This window comes from Moschus berezovskii, chromosome 7, assembly GCF_049115385.1.
Source record: "Moschus berezovskii isolate FMDL1 chromosome 7, NW_MosBer_1.0, whole genome shotgun sequence".
NCBI classification, from domain to species: domain Eukaryota; kingdom Metazoa; phylum Chordata; class Mammalia; order Artiodactyla; family Moschidae; genus Moschus; species Moschus berezovskii.
In genome coordinates, this window is record NC_142466.1 from 36651708 (window position 1) to 36668262 (window position 16555).

At 37.8% G+C, this 16555-nt stretch overlaps 1 protein-coding gene across 6 annotated transcripts in view; it reads left to right on the forward strand.

The window, feature by feature from the left end:
- Positions 1–16555, forward strand: part of NFIB (nuclear factor I B) — a 261129-nt gene that overhangs the window by 211566 nt on the left and 33008 nt on the right. For 3 of the 6 annotated variants that reach the window (XM_055428211.2, XM_055428214.2, XM_055428215.2), the window contains exons 7-9: positions 5328–5462; positions 11489–11673; positions 15882–16047. In XM_055428211.2, coding sequence (XP_055284186.1) covers positions 5328–5462; positions 11489–11673; positions 15882–16047 — 486 coding nt within the window. The remainder of the gene's footprint in view (positions 1–5327; positions 5463–11488; positions 11674–15881; positions 16048–16555) is intronic. The other 3 variants (XM_055428213.2, XM_055428216.2, XM_055428217.2) reach the window with 2 other exon arrangements.

Genomic DNA, 16555 nt, shown 5'->3' on the forward strand with positions numbered 1-16555 from the left:
CTTCTGAAATAATTTCATTTGTATATTGCTGCTTTCCAGATCACATTTAAATTTCTTTGTCTGGTTTCAAGCCTTCATAGTCCTTTGCTTCCCTCGCATCTGCCACCAGCAGCTCCGGCCTCCTTCTCACCAGAAGGAAAACCAGATAAACCTTTTTTATCATCTTTCTCTTCAATTTCTTCATTTCATGTATTATTCAATGTTTGCGTTAATATGTATGTATTATTATTCAACTTATTACATATTTATATATTATTCAGTTTTATTATTATTCAGCTTATTTTCAACATAATCTTTTTATGTATGATTCTTCCTGCTTGAGGGACATTAGATTGTGAAAAGCTTGACATTTGTTTTTCTCCACAGAAAGGTCACTTAAGACCATCTTTCCTATGTATCCATTCCTCAAATTTTTTTTTTTTTTCTGTAGAATATGAGAGCACTAAACATAGAAATGATATCATTTTTCAGTTTGGCATGAGGTCTGTTGAACTGCAGACATTAAAATAAAATAATCTGAGTTTGATTCATGCTTAAAATGTAATAGCTAGTGACTCTATCTTTACTTCTCCCAGATAATTGACCTTTATTTTTATTCTCTCTTCAGGCCAGAGAGGTTTTTTTCTCCTTTGTGAAAGAGGAGTGGGCTCATTTTGTGTCACCTTCAGTACAGTGCATTCTACATGTTGTACACCGATATATTTTTATTGATTAATGAGCCCAATTTATTTCATAGTGGCAAAACAAAGGCAGTTAAGGCTATTTTCTAATGCTACCAGTCTTTATCAGTTTCTAAAAAAAAATGTTTCAGTATAGACAGTGGACCTTCACATTCTTATTTTTACTTGTTTTAAGGTAATTTTCTTGTTTAAAAAAGAAGGCAGTTTGTGATCCCTTTTACAATTTGAAGAGTGAATTTTATTATTTCTCTAGTGCTGGCCTCTATAATTCCTCTGCGTGTTTTGAACATGAAGGTATCATTATTCAGTATATGCCTAAAGAAAACTAGAAAAATAAATGGATCTATAATAATAACCCAGTAAAGCCAAGTGTATCATTTTGACTAAGAAATTGCAAAGGTTTCATTTCTCAAAAATTACATAATCACCTATATTGTTGAACTTCTCTGTACAAACACCTCTGATTTATGGGCCCTTTATGAAAAGAGGCTCACATAAATTCACATGGGTTTAATGAAAATCCTAAAATAGTTATAGTAGTTGCAATAGCATTGGTTGATCTTCTCCAGAAATGACATAACCAGAATGACACTCATATTCTGCTTCCCAAACTATGGTCATATTTAACTGCTTTTAAATGATGTACAGTACATGGTTTATTGCTTGTAGTATGGAGTCTTTAGAAACTCATTTACTCAGGTTAATTTTATTCAAAATTTATATTGAAGCACAATGTAAACTGTCAATAGAAACTTATGTTTCTTTTTCTAAGAGTTAATTTTAAATTAAAAATTTGGAATGGAAACTTATTACATCACCTATCAAGTGAGGGATGGAAAAAGCAGTTCTTTCCACCTCTAACAATCTGTATGTTTGTGATTAACTTACAGCAGGCCAAAACGTATATTTGTGGTGTTGCCTTTCAAAATCACATAGCTCTTAAGTGAAATCAACTGTTATTTTTGGCATTTTTCAAGGTAACTTAGCTGAAATGAACTTTCTTTGTCTATTTTTTAAATAGTTATAAAATTTCTCTCTTTTTGATAGCAGTATTAATTTTGTGGTTTCATTAGTAAAATGTGTCTTTCCTTTTTGAGAGAGATAGTGTAAGGAAATGGTACACTGACTCGTCAAAGTTATCATAAATTGGTTACAACCAGTTAGTCACAAATTGTAGCTTAAGGCTACAAATACTCCTGTCATTTTTTCATAGACTGTGATGTCTGTTATGGTTACAGTAACATATCTATTCTTTACATGCCGGGGAACTGAAAGCATATATTTAGTTTTATCAGATGCCTTTCCCAGAATTTAGGTAATTTTTTAAATGGTAAAACAATGATAACTAGTTTCTTCTATCAATAGCACCATGAATTTTTTTCTCATGTCAAAAAAGTTTTTAATTAAAAATGCAACTTGTAAATATATTTTATGTGTGACAAAGTTTGGGTTTTTTTTTAAATAAAATTTTCTCTTTTTTTAGAGATACAAACTGAAATATTTATAGGTGGAATTATATGATGCCTGAGATTTGCTTCAAAGTCATTGGAAGGACTGATGCTAAAGCTGAAACTCCAATATTTTGTCCACCTCATGGGAGGAGTTGACTCACTGGAAAAGAGTCTGATGCTAGGAGGGATTGGGGGCGGGAGGAGAAGGGGACGACAGAGAATGAGATGGCTGGATGGCATCACCGACTCTATGGACATGAGTTTGGCTGAACTCCAGGAGTTGGTGATGGACAGGGAGGCCTGGCGTGCTGTGATTCATGGGGTCGCAAGGAGTCGGACACAACTGAGCGACTGAACTGAACTGAACTGAACTGAAGACAGGGGGAGGGAGTATAGATGGGATAAAGGTGAAATAATTGAATAGTCGAAGAAGCTGGGTGATGAGTGCCAGAGAAGAATTACTATTCAATCTATACCTGGTGTATATTTAAAGTTTTTGATAATGGAAATCTAAACTTAATAGCTCATATGATTTTTGGAACATTTTACTCTACATTTATAAACCTCTATAAAAATCAACATTACTTAAGATGTTGAGAAAAGGGGTACATCTCCTTGCCAACTGGGGTTTCCTCCTGAATCTCCCATTTGAACTAGCTTCATGGTACAACCTCACAGTCACCCAAGACAGTGATTTTCTAAACTAGTTATTCATTGATTTCGGTCAGTTCTGTTGAAGTATCTATTATTACATTAGCTCTATCTGTACTCTTCTTCCAAGTCTCAATATTTTGGCAGTATAAAATATTTGTGGGATGAATGAATGAATAAAGCCCTGAATACTACTTCTGTCACAGCACTTTTTACATTGTTTTATGATTCCTTCTTAACATGTCTATATCCCCTCTCTCAGTTCAGTTCTGTTCAGTCGCTCAGTCATGTCCAACTCTTTGCGACCCCATGAATCACAGCACACCAGGCCTCCCTGTCCATCACCAACTCCCGGAGTTCACTCAAACTCATGTCCATCGAGTCGGTGATGCCATCCAGCCATCTCATTCTCTGTCATCCCCTTCTCCTCCCGCCCCCAATTCCTCCCAGCATCAGAGTCTTTTCCAGTGAGTACAGAGGCTGAAGCCAAATCTAGGTCACATCATGTCCCCAGCAACTAGCACAGTATTGGCCTATATGAGACCTTCAGTAAATATCTATGGAATGACTATATTAATTAATGTTCTTAAGTAATATCCAGGATGGCTGTCTTTATTTCAACTAATTCATCTTCCCTGTAATATCTAGGAGCATTGCTCTACACAGTAAATGCGATCCTATTTTGCTCATCAGTAGTGTTTTCTTATCAGAGTAAATATTTAGACATTTATACACGAAGTCCGTGACCACTCACTGTGCAGGTCCTGCCAGCTGTTCGCTTCCTCCCTCATCTTTGTACTTGTTGAAGTACAGACTACATGTACTACTTACATATTTTATGCCTGCCATCTTCAGAACATTTCCTCTTCTGGAAATGTCACCCCCATCCATGTTTTAAACACGGCACCACTTCCTTAACCTGAGGAAGCTGAGGTGATCAATGTCTCTGTACAGTGAGACTGGAGAAGTAGCATCCAACACCACAGTACCTCTGCTCTCAGCATACTTCCTCCTTCTTGATGTTGGCACACATTTTCTTCTTATCATTTTTCTCTTCACTAAGAGGTGTTGGAGAAGACTCTTGAGAGTCCCTTATACTGCAAGAAGATCCAACCAGTCCATTCTAAAGGAGATCAATCCTGGATGTTCATTGGAGGGACTGATGCTAAAGCTGAAACTGCAATACTTTGGCCACCTCATGCGACGAGTTGACTCACTGGAAAAGACTCTGATGCTGGGAAAGGTTGAGGGCGGGAGGAGAAGGGGACGACGGAGAATGAGATGGCTGGATGGCATCACCGACTCTGTGGACATGAGTTTGAGTGTACTCCGGGAGTTGGTGATGGACAGGGAGGCCTGGCGTGCTGTAATTCATGGGGTCGCGGAGAGTCGGACACGACTGAGCGACTGAACTGAACTGAACTGAACTGAAGAGTAAATATCCCTACAGCAGCCATTGCTTTTTAATTTTTTGTAACATCCTCCCTTCAGCTAGCAAATAGAAGAACTCTATAAATATCTCCAGAATGAGCAAATTAGGGAATGTCTTTTTTGCTAAGCAAATAAAGTATTATTGTTCTTCAGTTGGTAAGTTGTGTTCAACTCTTTGCAGCCTCCTTAATGCAACACGCCAGGCTCCCCGTCCTTCACTACCTACCTGAGTTTGCTCAAACTCATGTCTATTGAGTCAGTGATGCCATCCAACCATCTCATCTTCTGTCGCCCCCTTCTCCTCTTGCTCTCAGTGAGTCAGTTCTTCACATCAGGTGGCCAAAGGATTGGAGCTTCAGCTTCAGCATCAGTTCTTCCAGTGAATATTCAGGGTTGATTTAATTTTTCATAAAAAAATTTAAATTAATGATACACTTACCAGCATACTCAAAGGTTATTTTTTACTTTTGCACCAGGTTTTCTTCTATAGAAAATAGAAGAAAATGACTTACATAGTCAGTCAATCAAAAGACAAACCCCTGAATTGAATACACTTTGGCCACCTCATACGACGAGTTGACTCACTGGAAAAGACTCTGATGCTGGGAAGGATTGGGGGTGGGAGGAGATGGGGACTACAGAGAATGAGATGGCTGGATGGCATCACCGACTCGATGGACATGAGTTTGAGTGAACTCCGGGAGTTGGTGATGGACAGGGAGGCCTGGCGTGCTGTGATTCATGGGGTCGCAAAGAGTCGGACACGACTGAGCGACTGAACTGAACCGAACTGATGAATGAAATGCTGAGGTTAGAAAAGACCTAGATGTGAACCAAAGGACCAAGGGATGCTAAGTTCAAGATTCATTTAGTAGTTGGAATAATTCTGATGATACTTTTAATGAAGCTTTGTGTTAGCTTCAATGGAGGTTGTTTCTGACAGCTATTTCAAAACTCCACCATAGCTGGGTCTTTGACTCAGAATGTATTTTGTAAAAGAGCCAGACATACAAAAATCACAAGACATTGGCAAATGACATCTCTTACTAGGTTGGTATGAAACTTGTAGCTTGAGAATGTCATAAAGCTCGGACTTTCCTCTCTTTCTCTGCAGATATGTCTTCTCCGACTACTATGAAGAAGCCTGAAAAGCCATTGTTCAGCTCGACATCTCCACAAGATTCCTCCCCAAGACTGAGCACTTTCCCCCAGCACCACCATCCCGGAATACCTGGAGTTGCACACAGTGGTGAGGAGTTTACAGCATAGAGGAGAAACCTCCCTCTTGTTTGCAGAGTCCGAAGTCTTGGGGATGGATCAAGACTATAATCACAAGAAATAAGCAAATATATAGTTATCTTAACAGTAGCCTCCATATTGGTCCTAATTCTATATATTTTACTAAGACAAAGATGGAATTTCAAGTATACTGCCAAGTCTAAAATATTTCTAGGAACATTGATATATAGATTCTATTTTCATAGATGTTATTTTCTCTATAGAAATCAATATTTTAACTACTTGTTTGGGAGAAAAATCAATCAGAAAAATGAGACATTTTGACAATTATTTTATATATATAAATCCTTCCTGTGGGCTAGTACACTTGATATTATGTTTAATATCATAATTTAAATAGGAAAAAGAATCCAATATTTCACATTTATACTTTGAAGAATGATTCAAATCAAATGCTCATTCAAAATTAAAAACAAGAAAGCAATTGAACTTTTTTTATAGCACTTTATATCCTTTTAGCATTTTATATTCACTTTTTAGTTCCAGAAGGGTTTTGTTTTTTATGAATTCTTTAGGACTTCCTAAAAAAAAAGAGAGAGATGTAATTCATAAGCAATATTGCATACTTTCTTCCTATTGCTCTTAAACCCTAGAAAGGAAAATTTTTTATATAAAAAAATAATATGTTTATAGTGATACTCTTGTTGCTTTAAACATATGGTGAGGCAACTCCTTATTCTTCAGAAAAAAATGAATCTAGGTTTTAAAACTTTATTCAAGGGATTTAACAACTGTTTATAATAAAATTCTTAAATTTGGTCTATAAATATATATTGATAGGTATTGTCACTGTACTTAAAAAATGCATAGCCTTCAATGCTATCATTAAGACAATTATAAAATTAAGAGAAGAATATACAATTCAAATTGGTATATAATTTTTTTTTTACATTTATTTATTGGACTGCTAAGATCAGTAAAAAAAATCAGTAACTATTTCATACATTTGTAATGTTGAGTATTTGGGCAAAATGAACTTCGAAGTCAGATCATCCCTTATGATGTCTGATTAAAGTATTTATATTTCTAACATTTGGAAAAAATTCAACAGTACGTTTTTACATAATAAACCCTGGAAGATCCAGACAAGCCCTCCACCTTTGTCTTTTACCATATGTATGGTGTGTTCAGTATGTAATGTATTAGGACCTGTAGCACCCTTGTCTGGAGCAACTTTTCCTCTCCTTAACGACTAATGGTATAGTGGGGAGAGAGAGAGACCACAACATCAGCTAGGCATTGAATACAAACAGGATTGAATACATGGAGGAGGATAGATGCCTGGAAGAGGTAGGTTCACAACCAAAGGGAGCAAGCCAGGGAGACGGACATTTCAGGCAGAGCAGACAGCGTGTATCAATACAGTGGAGGTCATTGCAGCAAGGAACTGCTATATATATAGCAGCAAGGAACTGCTATCTATTGAGAAATACACAATACCAAAGTGTGCCCTGCACAGGGGAGAGTGGCTAGAGATGAGGCCAAGGAAGTGGGACCAAACTGGGTCTTAAAGCACTTGCCGCCGCCGCTTAGTCACTCCAGTCATGTCTGGCTCTGCATGACCCCATAGACGGCAGCCCACCAGGCTCCTCTGTCCCTGGGATTCTCCAGGCAAGAATACTGGAATGGGTTGCCATTTCCATCTCCAGTGCATGCACGCATGCCAAGTTGCTTCTGCTGCTGGTGCTAAGTCGCTTCAGTCGTGTCCAACTCTGTGCGACCCTATGAACACAGCCCACCAAGCTCCTCCGTCCACAGGATTCTTTAGGCAAGAATACTGGAGTGGGTTGCCATTTCCTTCTCTACTTAAAGCGCTTGAGGACCATACAAACATGTGAAGTTGTCGGAATTTTATTATTGAAGCAATAGGGAGCAATTGAAAGATTTAGCAGAGAAGTTCCATGATTTAAATGATTTTTTTTTAATTATTCATTTGAGACTATACAGGATTAGGAAGGAGCAAGCCTGGAGAAAAGAAGGCAATAAGGAAGACTACAATATCTAGACAAGGAATACATGTATGTACATGTATGTATGGATGGATTCTTTCATAATGAAGGGAAATATTTTTTCTTTGTAGTTGGCTTGTCTGTCTTTAAAAGACTAGAATGACTTTTATTAATAAGGTAGCCATTTTTACCTTCATGGAAATTCTGTATTCTACCTAGTTTGTATCAGGCCAGCTAGAGCTTATTTAAGTTCTTGGGAGTCCAGAGTTTTGAGCTCTGATTTGCTATGTGTCAGTTCAAATCAAAAGAGATCTCTTCCAAAACTATTGATACCAAATGATCTTAAAGCCCAGAAGACCCAATGAAGCTATTTATATATCTTCCAAGGGTTTGGGTACAGATGTAAGTAAAAACCATGGTTAAATTGAGGTGAAATTAAGAGCACTTTGACACTAGAGTGCCTGATGAACTCTGGACGGAGGTTCGTGACATTGTACAGGAGACAGGGACCAAGACCATCCCCATGGAAAAGAAATGCAGAAGAGCAAAATGGCTGTCTGAGGAGGCCTTACAAATAGCTGTGAAAAGAAGAGAGGAGAAAAGCAAAGGAGAAAAGGAAAGATATAAGCATCTGAATGCAGAGTTCCAAAGAATAGCAAGGAGAGATAAGAAAGACTTCCTCAGTGATCAATGCAAAGAAATAGAGGAAAACAACAGAATAGGAAAAACAAGAGACCTCTTCAAGAAAATTAGAGATTCCAAGGGAACATTTCATGCAAAGATGGGCTCGATAAAGGACAGAAATGGTATGGACCTAACAGAAGCAGAAGATATTAAGAAGAGGTAGCAAGAATACACAGAAGAACTGTACAAAAAAGATCTTCACGACCAAGATAGTCACGATAACGTGATCACTGACCTAGAGCCAGACATCTTGGAATGTGAAGTCAAGTGGGCCTTAGAAAGCATCACTACTAACAAAGCTAGTGGAGGTGATGGAATTCCAGTTGAGCTATTTCAAGTCTTGAAAGATGATGCTGTGAAAGTGCTGCACTCAATATGCCAGCAGATTTGGAAAACTCAGCAGTGGCCACAGGACTGGAAGAGGTCAGTCTTCATTCCAATCCCAAAGAAAGGCAATGCCAAAGAATGCTCAAACTACCGCACAATTGCACTCATCTCACACGCTAATAAAGTAATGGTCAAAATTCTCCAAGCCAGGCTTCAGCAATATGTGAACCGTGAACTCCCAGATGTTCAAGCAGGTTTTAGAAAAGGCAGAGGCACCAGAGATCAAATTGCCAACATCCGCTGGATCATGGAGAAAGCAAGAGAGTTCCAGAAAAACATCTATTTCTGCTTCATTGACTATGCCAAAGCCTTTGACTATGTGGATCACAATAAACTGTGGAGCATTCTGAAAGAGATGGGAATCCCAGACCACCTGACCTGCCTCTTGAGAAACCTGTATGCAGGTCAGGAAGCAACAGTCAGAACTGTACATGGAACAACAGACTGGTTCCAAATAGGAAAAGGTGTACGTCAAGGTTGTATATTGTCACCTTGCTTATTTAACTTATATGCAGAGTACATCATGAGGAACGCTGGGCTGGAAGAAGCACAAGCTGGAATCAAGATTGCTGGGAGAAATATCAATAACCTCAGATATGCAGATGACACTACCCTTATGGCAGAAAGTGAAGAGGAGCTCAAAAGCCTCTTGATGAAAGTGAAAGAGGAGAGTGAAAAGGTTGGCTTAAAGCTCAACATTCAGAAAACAAAGATCATGGCATCTGGTCCCATCACTTCATGGGAAATAGATGGAAAAACAGTGGAAACAGTGTCAGACTTTTTTTTTTTGGGCTCCAAAATCACTGCAGATGCTGATTGCAGCCATGAAATTAAAAGACGCTTGCTCCTTGGAAGGAAAGTTATGACCAACCTTGATAGTATATTAAAAAGCAGAGACATTACTTTGCCAACCAAGGTCCGTCTAGTCAAGGCAATGGTTTTTCCCATGGTCATGTATGGATGTGAGAGTTGGACTGTGAAGAAGGCTGATCGCCGAAGAATCGATGCTTTTGAACTGTGGTGTTGGAGAAGACTCTTGAGAGTCCCTTATACTGCAAGGAGATCCAACCAGTCCATTCTAAAGGAGATCAATCCTGGATGTTCATTGGAGGGACTGATGCTAAAGCTGAAACTCCAATACTTTGGCCACCTCATGCGACGAGTTGACTCACTGGAAAAGACTCTGATGCTGGGAAAGGTTGGGGGTGGGAGGAGAAGGGGACGACAGAGAATGAGATGGCTGGATGGCATCACCGACTCTGTGGACATGAGTTTGAGTGTACTCCGGGAGTTGGTGATGGACAGGGAGGCCTGGCGTGCTGTGATTCATGGGGTGGCGGAGAGTTGGACACGACTGAGCGACTGAACTGAACTGAACTGAACTGACACTAAGTCAGAAGATGTACAATTTAATTTATATGTTTCCTTTTTCTTAAATTATACCTTCAAGTGTGTATGTCTCTTAAAGTAGGATTTCAAAAACAAGTTTTGTTTTAGGAAATATGTAATTGTTCTCTGAATTGCATCCCTTTAGAGGATGCTCAGACTTAAGTGTGTGCAAAGATTACATGGGACACTTTCATCTAGTAGGTCTGTGGTTAGGCCCAAGAATCTGAACTATAGCAGCAACTCAGAGTATTCACGTGCTTTCTAAAACTTTGTTCCCTGAAAGCAAAGTTGTTCAGGGAGCAAAGTCGTGGCCATAAAACTGAATTTATGATTCTTCTACGATACGCATTTAAAATTTCTTGTATCTTCTGAAAAAGTTTTCTTTGGGCAAGATAAGCAACATCCTTAAAAGTAACTTTTTTTTGTATATAATTACAGAGTTTAGATAAGTCATTTCAGATGATCTTCATTTATGGGTCATGGAAGTAACTTATTTTTCATACTGTTACACTGTGTTATAAAACACTAAACATTTATCATATATAATGTTCTATAACTTGTGTATATGAAATCTTTAATCTTATGCATATACTGATTGATACTCTTCAAATGTACTTATATAAAGTACAAATTCAACATTGAGGAGATGATTATACAATTACATTCTTTACCCATTTTTAAACTTAATAATTATATTTCCAAAACCAAATAATAAATTATCTAATGTTGAAAAATTACAGTAATATTAAACATTATCCACATTATATATGTTTTGTACATTATTTCTCTTTATATAATATGTGATTTATGGGTAAGTTAATATGCCTTTATGAAAGTTTGCATTTCTGAGAGTAAGAAATAGAACTCTTTTGGTTTTAAAACGAACTTTTTCATTAAAAATAAAAAAGAGTTCCCAGGTTTCCATTCAAATATTCATAAGCATTTATGCAAAGATCGGGTAACTGTTCAGGACATTATTATTTACTAATTATTGGCTTCCTTTGTAAATAGTGGAAAATATTTATTTAAAATTGAAGCACACTTCTGTTTTAAATTTTGGTAGAAAATGTGTGGGTCTTGTGACCTCTTGATCTCAATTTAGGACACAAAGACTTTTTAATCAAAAAATGTGTTCTGGTGGGAGATAACTTTGCTTAGAGAAACCTTTTATGAAGTATTAGTTTAACCTATAAAAGAGAATCTTGCCTGGAGAATTCCATGGACAGAGGAGCCTGGCAGGTTACAGTCAGTGGGGTCTGAAAGAGTCAGACACGACTGAGAAACTAACACTTTCACTTTCATAAAAGAGACACTTCTTTTTTTAAAACCATTCATGGATCTAGAAAGTGAGATTGTTCATTTCCTAGACTGGACGTTATGTCTGTGTGTACTTAGCAGTCCAGGCATGGAGAATACGAATAAAAGACTAGCTTATTTTAAGAGAGTTTGATCAAATCAGGAAAAAAATGAGGAGCGTTGGTTTAGATTCCTGGGATTCTGCAGGGTCAAGTTGGAGCTGTAAAGACAACAGCTGATGAGTTAATCTTACCTTTTCTGTCTCTTACAGTCATCTCAACTCGGACTCCACCTCCACCCTCACCTTTGCCATTTCCAACACAAGCTATTCTTCCTCCAGCCCCATCGAGCTACTTCTCTCATCCAACAATCAGATATCCTCCCCACCTGAATCCTCAGGATACTCTGAAGAACTATGTACCTTCTTATGATCCATCCAGTCCACAAACCAGCCAGGTAAAAATGAGAGAGAACATATGAATAGAGCCTAAGGGCGGATGGCACAGGTCTAACTCTAAGCCGTGAAGCTTACTCAGACAGTGTGTCTGGCAGAACAGCAAGCTTTTGCAATCTATCTTCAGAAAGTTTCTTGGTGACTCACTGTTTTTACTGAAAGGTGGCTGAATGACAGGTAGGAAGTTTGTTGCCCCAAAGGGGCACATTTGTGAAGATGTTCTTGGTTTGATGTTTTAGGATTTCCTTGGATAAAGAGAAATTAAGGCAGAAAGTCCATTGACAAAAATGTCCTGAGCTGGAGTTCACGCCTCTGAAATACCTGGTTTGACACAAAGTGCTTATTTCAGGCAGGAGCAAAGTATGAGCTAAAATAAACACAGGCAGAAGACCTTACAGTTGTATTTATAGACCAACTATTAGGTATTAAAATAAGCTTTGGTAATGTAAACATTTTCAGTGTTTGATGACTACCTGAATATTCTTTGCTCAGACATGACTGTGTTTCATAATGAGTGACATTACCAGAAGTGTCTTTTTTTTTTTTTTAAATGGTAAACAGTGTGCAGTAGCTTTAAGGATTCTTTGTATAAATGGCATAGCTCTGTGCCTTCTTCACTTCCTTAATATATGATTTCTCCTATGGAGAGGTCGCATCATGGGAATTTGGTACAAGAGGATTTTTCGTTATCAAGTAGACAGTGTACCAAACCTGGCCTATCAATCATCATAATATCCAAAGTCTCTACTGTAATTTCAATCTTAGGGTTTGGTATTTGGCTTTGCTATTTTACCTCCAAGACTCCTGTCTACTTCCAGCCACCCTTTTTAATGCTCTGAGGGATTTTCATAAGTGTTCTGTCATTAATGCTTTTCATTTACTAAAATGCCAGCAAATAGTATGTGCATATTAATTGAGACTTAAAAAAGAAAGATCTGAAAAGAAAAATCCCTTTGGTGTTAATTGTTAAAATGGAGCAAAATGGTCCCTTCTGAATTTTTTTTTTTAATAGCATATTCAGCACTGTTTTGGTTAGTTAAAATTAAATTACTTGTACCTCCATTGACTAGTAATACTAAGTATACCATTCTTGAATTTAAAGTTAAATGATTTGTGTTTCAGAAGAAAATGTTCAAATGGTATAGCACTTTTAATGATTATAATAATAATTATTAAGTAAAACAGGACCTTGGTATATCAATTTAGAAATAAAATTTGCCGTCAGAGCATAGATGTAGAAGTCTCAGTTCCACAGAGCATTTTGCTAGACTCAGCTGGGAACAGTGCACACAAGGTCTGATTTTAATTTGTGTAGAATTTCCATGAATAACAAAGTCTAATTAAGACATCCATTAAAAGTCCTTAACGTTAATTCAGTGTGGAAAATCTTAGAGTTCCATTGGATTTTTTTTTAACTGATGTCTTAATTAGGCACTGTTAGGGGAAAAATTATGCAAATTAAAATCAGGCCTTTAGTGTTCTGCATTTCTTTAATTATTCATTGCTTGTTTTACGTATATTTCACTTTCTTTATAAGTTGAGGGGGCATATTAGGTGATAATCGGCGTATGTTGTTCTCAATTTTTCTTCATATTTTCGAGGTAAAGACCCAGCTTCTGAGAAGCATCTTACTCTCATCTCAATTAAAAAAAAAAAATCCCTCTCAGGATTTTGTATAATAGGAGCAATGTACTAAGTAGGATAATCCTTTCCTAATGCTGTTCATCTGCAGATAAGATGTCTCTCTTTTCATATCTACAATATGAAAGTTCATCTGTTAGCAACCTTAAAAGAGAAGCTTTATAATGTGGCTTCATCGGTTTGAACCAGTAGAAAACTGAAAAAGAAATAACCCTTCCATTCTTCTGACCCTGAGTTTCAGAAAAGTTGTCTGCTTTGGCTTGGGAATTCTTCCTTTGTCACTTTTTTTTTTTTTGAATGAAAGAAACATCTGTTTGTTGGTTTATGTTAGTTCAATTCCAGTAGATGAAGCATGCAGGGTGGGAAAAGTAATATCATATTTGGTGGCAGCATTTTCTTGGCAATTTTTGTCATTTTTCTGGTCTGTGCTCTCAGGTAGGTACTGTCAAACTGTTTTGGTGAAGACAAGGTAGAGAAAGGCTTTTTACCATCGAATGTACCACCGATGATAAAACAAGATCACTCTTCTTTCTTGGGGGAGATATACAAAGCAGTCTTTGGCAATGATCACATAACCAGAAGTTGATGACCTGCTCCAGAAACAAATTACTTTTTCACTTTGAAAGGAAAAAAGTAGGCCTTTATTATAAATGGTGGAGTTGTTTTTGCAGCAACATTATACCTGCTTTGATGTTTAACTCCAACTCTAAACCAGTTCATTTGCACTTCCAAATAGGACTCTTGATATTCACCCTTTTGGCTCTAAAAATGGGGGGCAGGCAGGAAATGAGTACTTGTTGACCTGTAGTCAACAAGTTGACTGTTGACTGTTCCTTCCCAGTATCCTCCAAGGCTGCCCTGATTTTGCTTGTTAAATCGAGCAACTCAGAAGCCTTGTCCTCCCCATGGCAATTTGGAGATTGATTGCATTGCCTCTGCACTAAGTAGAGTGAGTCAGCCATGCTATTTAATGGAATATTTTAAATAAAATTAGTCTAAATATATAACTCTTTCCTAGGTTTTCAGAGAGGGGAAAATCTGGTCAGTTTTCCTGACTTCAGTTAAATACTTAATTTATTCATGAGGAATAGTCAGGATATTCAAAAGTTCATTCTTTATAGAGTAAGTCATGTGGCCTCTGAAGCACCCAACCAAGATTTAGTTCATGTCTCTAAGTTCTGATAGTTAAGTGTTCTCAGTTGTTCATCTTTTTCTTTAAAGAAGCATTGACTTGTAATGTATATGCAGGAGTTTAGATAAATATTCTGCTTTATTGCTTTCTTTGCCTTTAAAAGTGGTACAGATTATGAAGACTAAATATTTGTGGAGAATACCCTCATAGCAAGTTGTTATGTACATTATGTAGAGGAGAATTCCAACATGAATGTAATTAAGAATAGCATTCTGTCTAGAAAAATACATTCCAGTATTTCTTTCAAACAGTGTGCCCTTAGAATGGACACTATTTTTGTACTGGGGCTAAAACTCAGATAATATCTTTTCTATCAGTGCCCAGGGATTTTCTCAGTTAATGCTCACAAATGTCAACAATCAATGTTTTATGCAACTTTCTAGGTCTGGCAATGGAAGTGTAAGAATTCAAAGATCAGCGTATATTTGATTGCCCTCTGCTTCACTTCAGCACATTTTAATTTACATTGGAAATCTTTTATTTATGTGTGTACAGTCAGACCTAGTTCAGCTCTTTATATCATTATATAGACCCTGAAATTTTAACGGTTTTAAATATCTTTCTACCTGTTTATATAAGTAAACCGTCCCAAGTTGAGTGGAGACCGTAGAATCAGAATTGCTTAATGTGTGTGTATGAGTGCACCCGTGTGAAAGCAGGGGCTAGATTTTTTGTGTGCTGAAGAATGGGCCTTGACTATAAATGATGATAATCGTGAGGTTCAGTGTGTTTGGTCTCCTAGAAATTCTTGTCTTTGTTGTCTCAATGATATTATTATACAGGTAAACATTGTATTCTGAGAGCCAAAATTGACTCATTGTAGCACACGAAGAGCAGGAAAGAAGGAAATGCTGCTTCTAATTCTTACTAGCTCAGTGGTAAGCCCAAGCTAGTTTACTAGCTCAGTGGTGTAGCCACTAAGTCATGTCTGACTCTTGAGACCCCATGGACTGTATCCCGACAGATGGCTCTGTCAGTGGAATTTTCCAGCCAAGAATACTGAAGTGGGTTGCCATTTCCTCCTCCAGGAAATCACTGAGGACTTCTGTTTTAGCCTCAGGCTCAGCATCAAAGTCTCCACTTGAGTTTTCTGTCCTACTCTATGGAAGGCTCAGTTCTGCCTGGTTCTCAGGGTATTGTAGAAATGACTAAACCTATATAAAGTGCCTTGTAGCTGAAGACTTTCTTTTAAATGCTGCTGCTGCTTCTTAGGACTACTAACCATTGATGAGCCTCTCAACTCAGATCTGAGAGGGCTCGTGTGGTGGTTACACACAGTGTGCAGGGTCCACTCAGTCGAGTGTGCTGTGTGGAGTTGTTGGACGAGATAACTGCCTTTTGGATTGTTTCACCCGGCATTCTGTTTTTGTTTTGTAGCCTAACAGCAGTGGTCAAGTGGTAGGGAAAGTGCCTGGCCATTTCACTCCTGTCTTGGCACCCTCTCCCCATCCCAGTGCAGTGCGACCTGTGACTCTGACCATGACAGATACTAAACCCATCACTACATCCACTGAAGGTGAGGCAGCTTCACCTACAGCAACCAGTAAGTATTTCTGTAGGAAATGAGAAATGTCCATCGAAGGCACCACTGGATATCTGATCCAAGGTGGAAAACACAGCAACTTTTCCAGCTACTCAACCAGATGGAGATTTCTCATTTATGTGGAACTAGCAGGCATGACGTGGCCTGGCTCTCATATGCTCTCTCTTATCAAATTTCACTCAGTATTTGAAAAGGGAGAAGCTTATTTTTTTGCGTAAATAGCTATAACAAAAATAGTAAGTCATGCCTGCTTGTTCAAGATATACATTGAAAATGCACTAAATGACATAACAGTGTACAAGGTTTTTATATCACCCAAAGAGAGATTTGATAAATGTTAGTTATTGGAGCGTTCCTATAGCAATCAAGCCCCTTCACAAGGCAGACTGAATCAGTGCCTCTGTAAGATAATTGCATGTTTACATCACTGTAGGTTATGTCATTGTGAAAAACAGTCACACGATGTTCAGTGTAGAAGGCATTTCAAAGCTTAGTTTTAGGCACATGT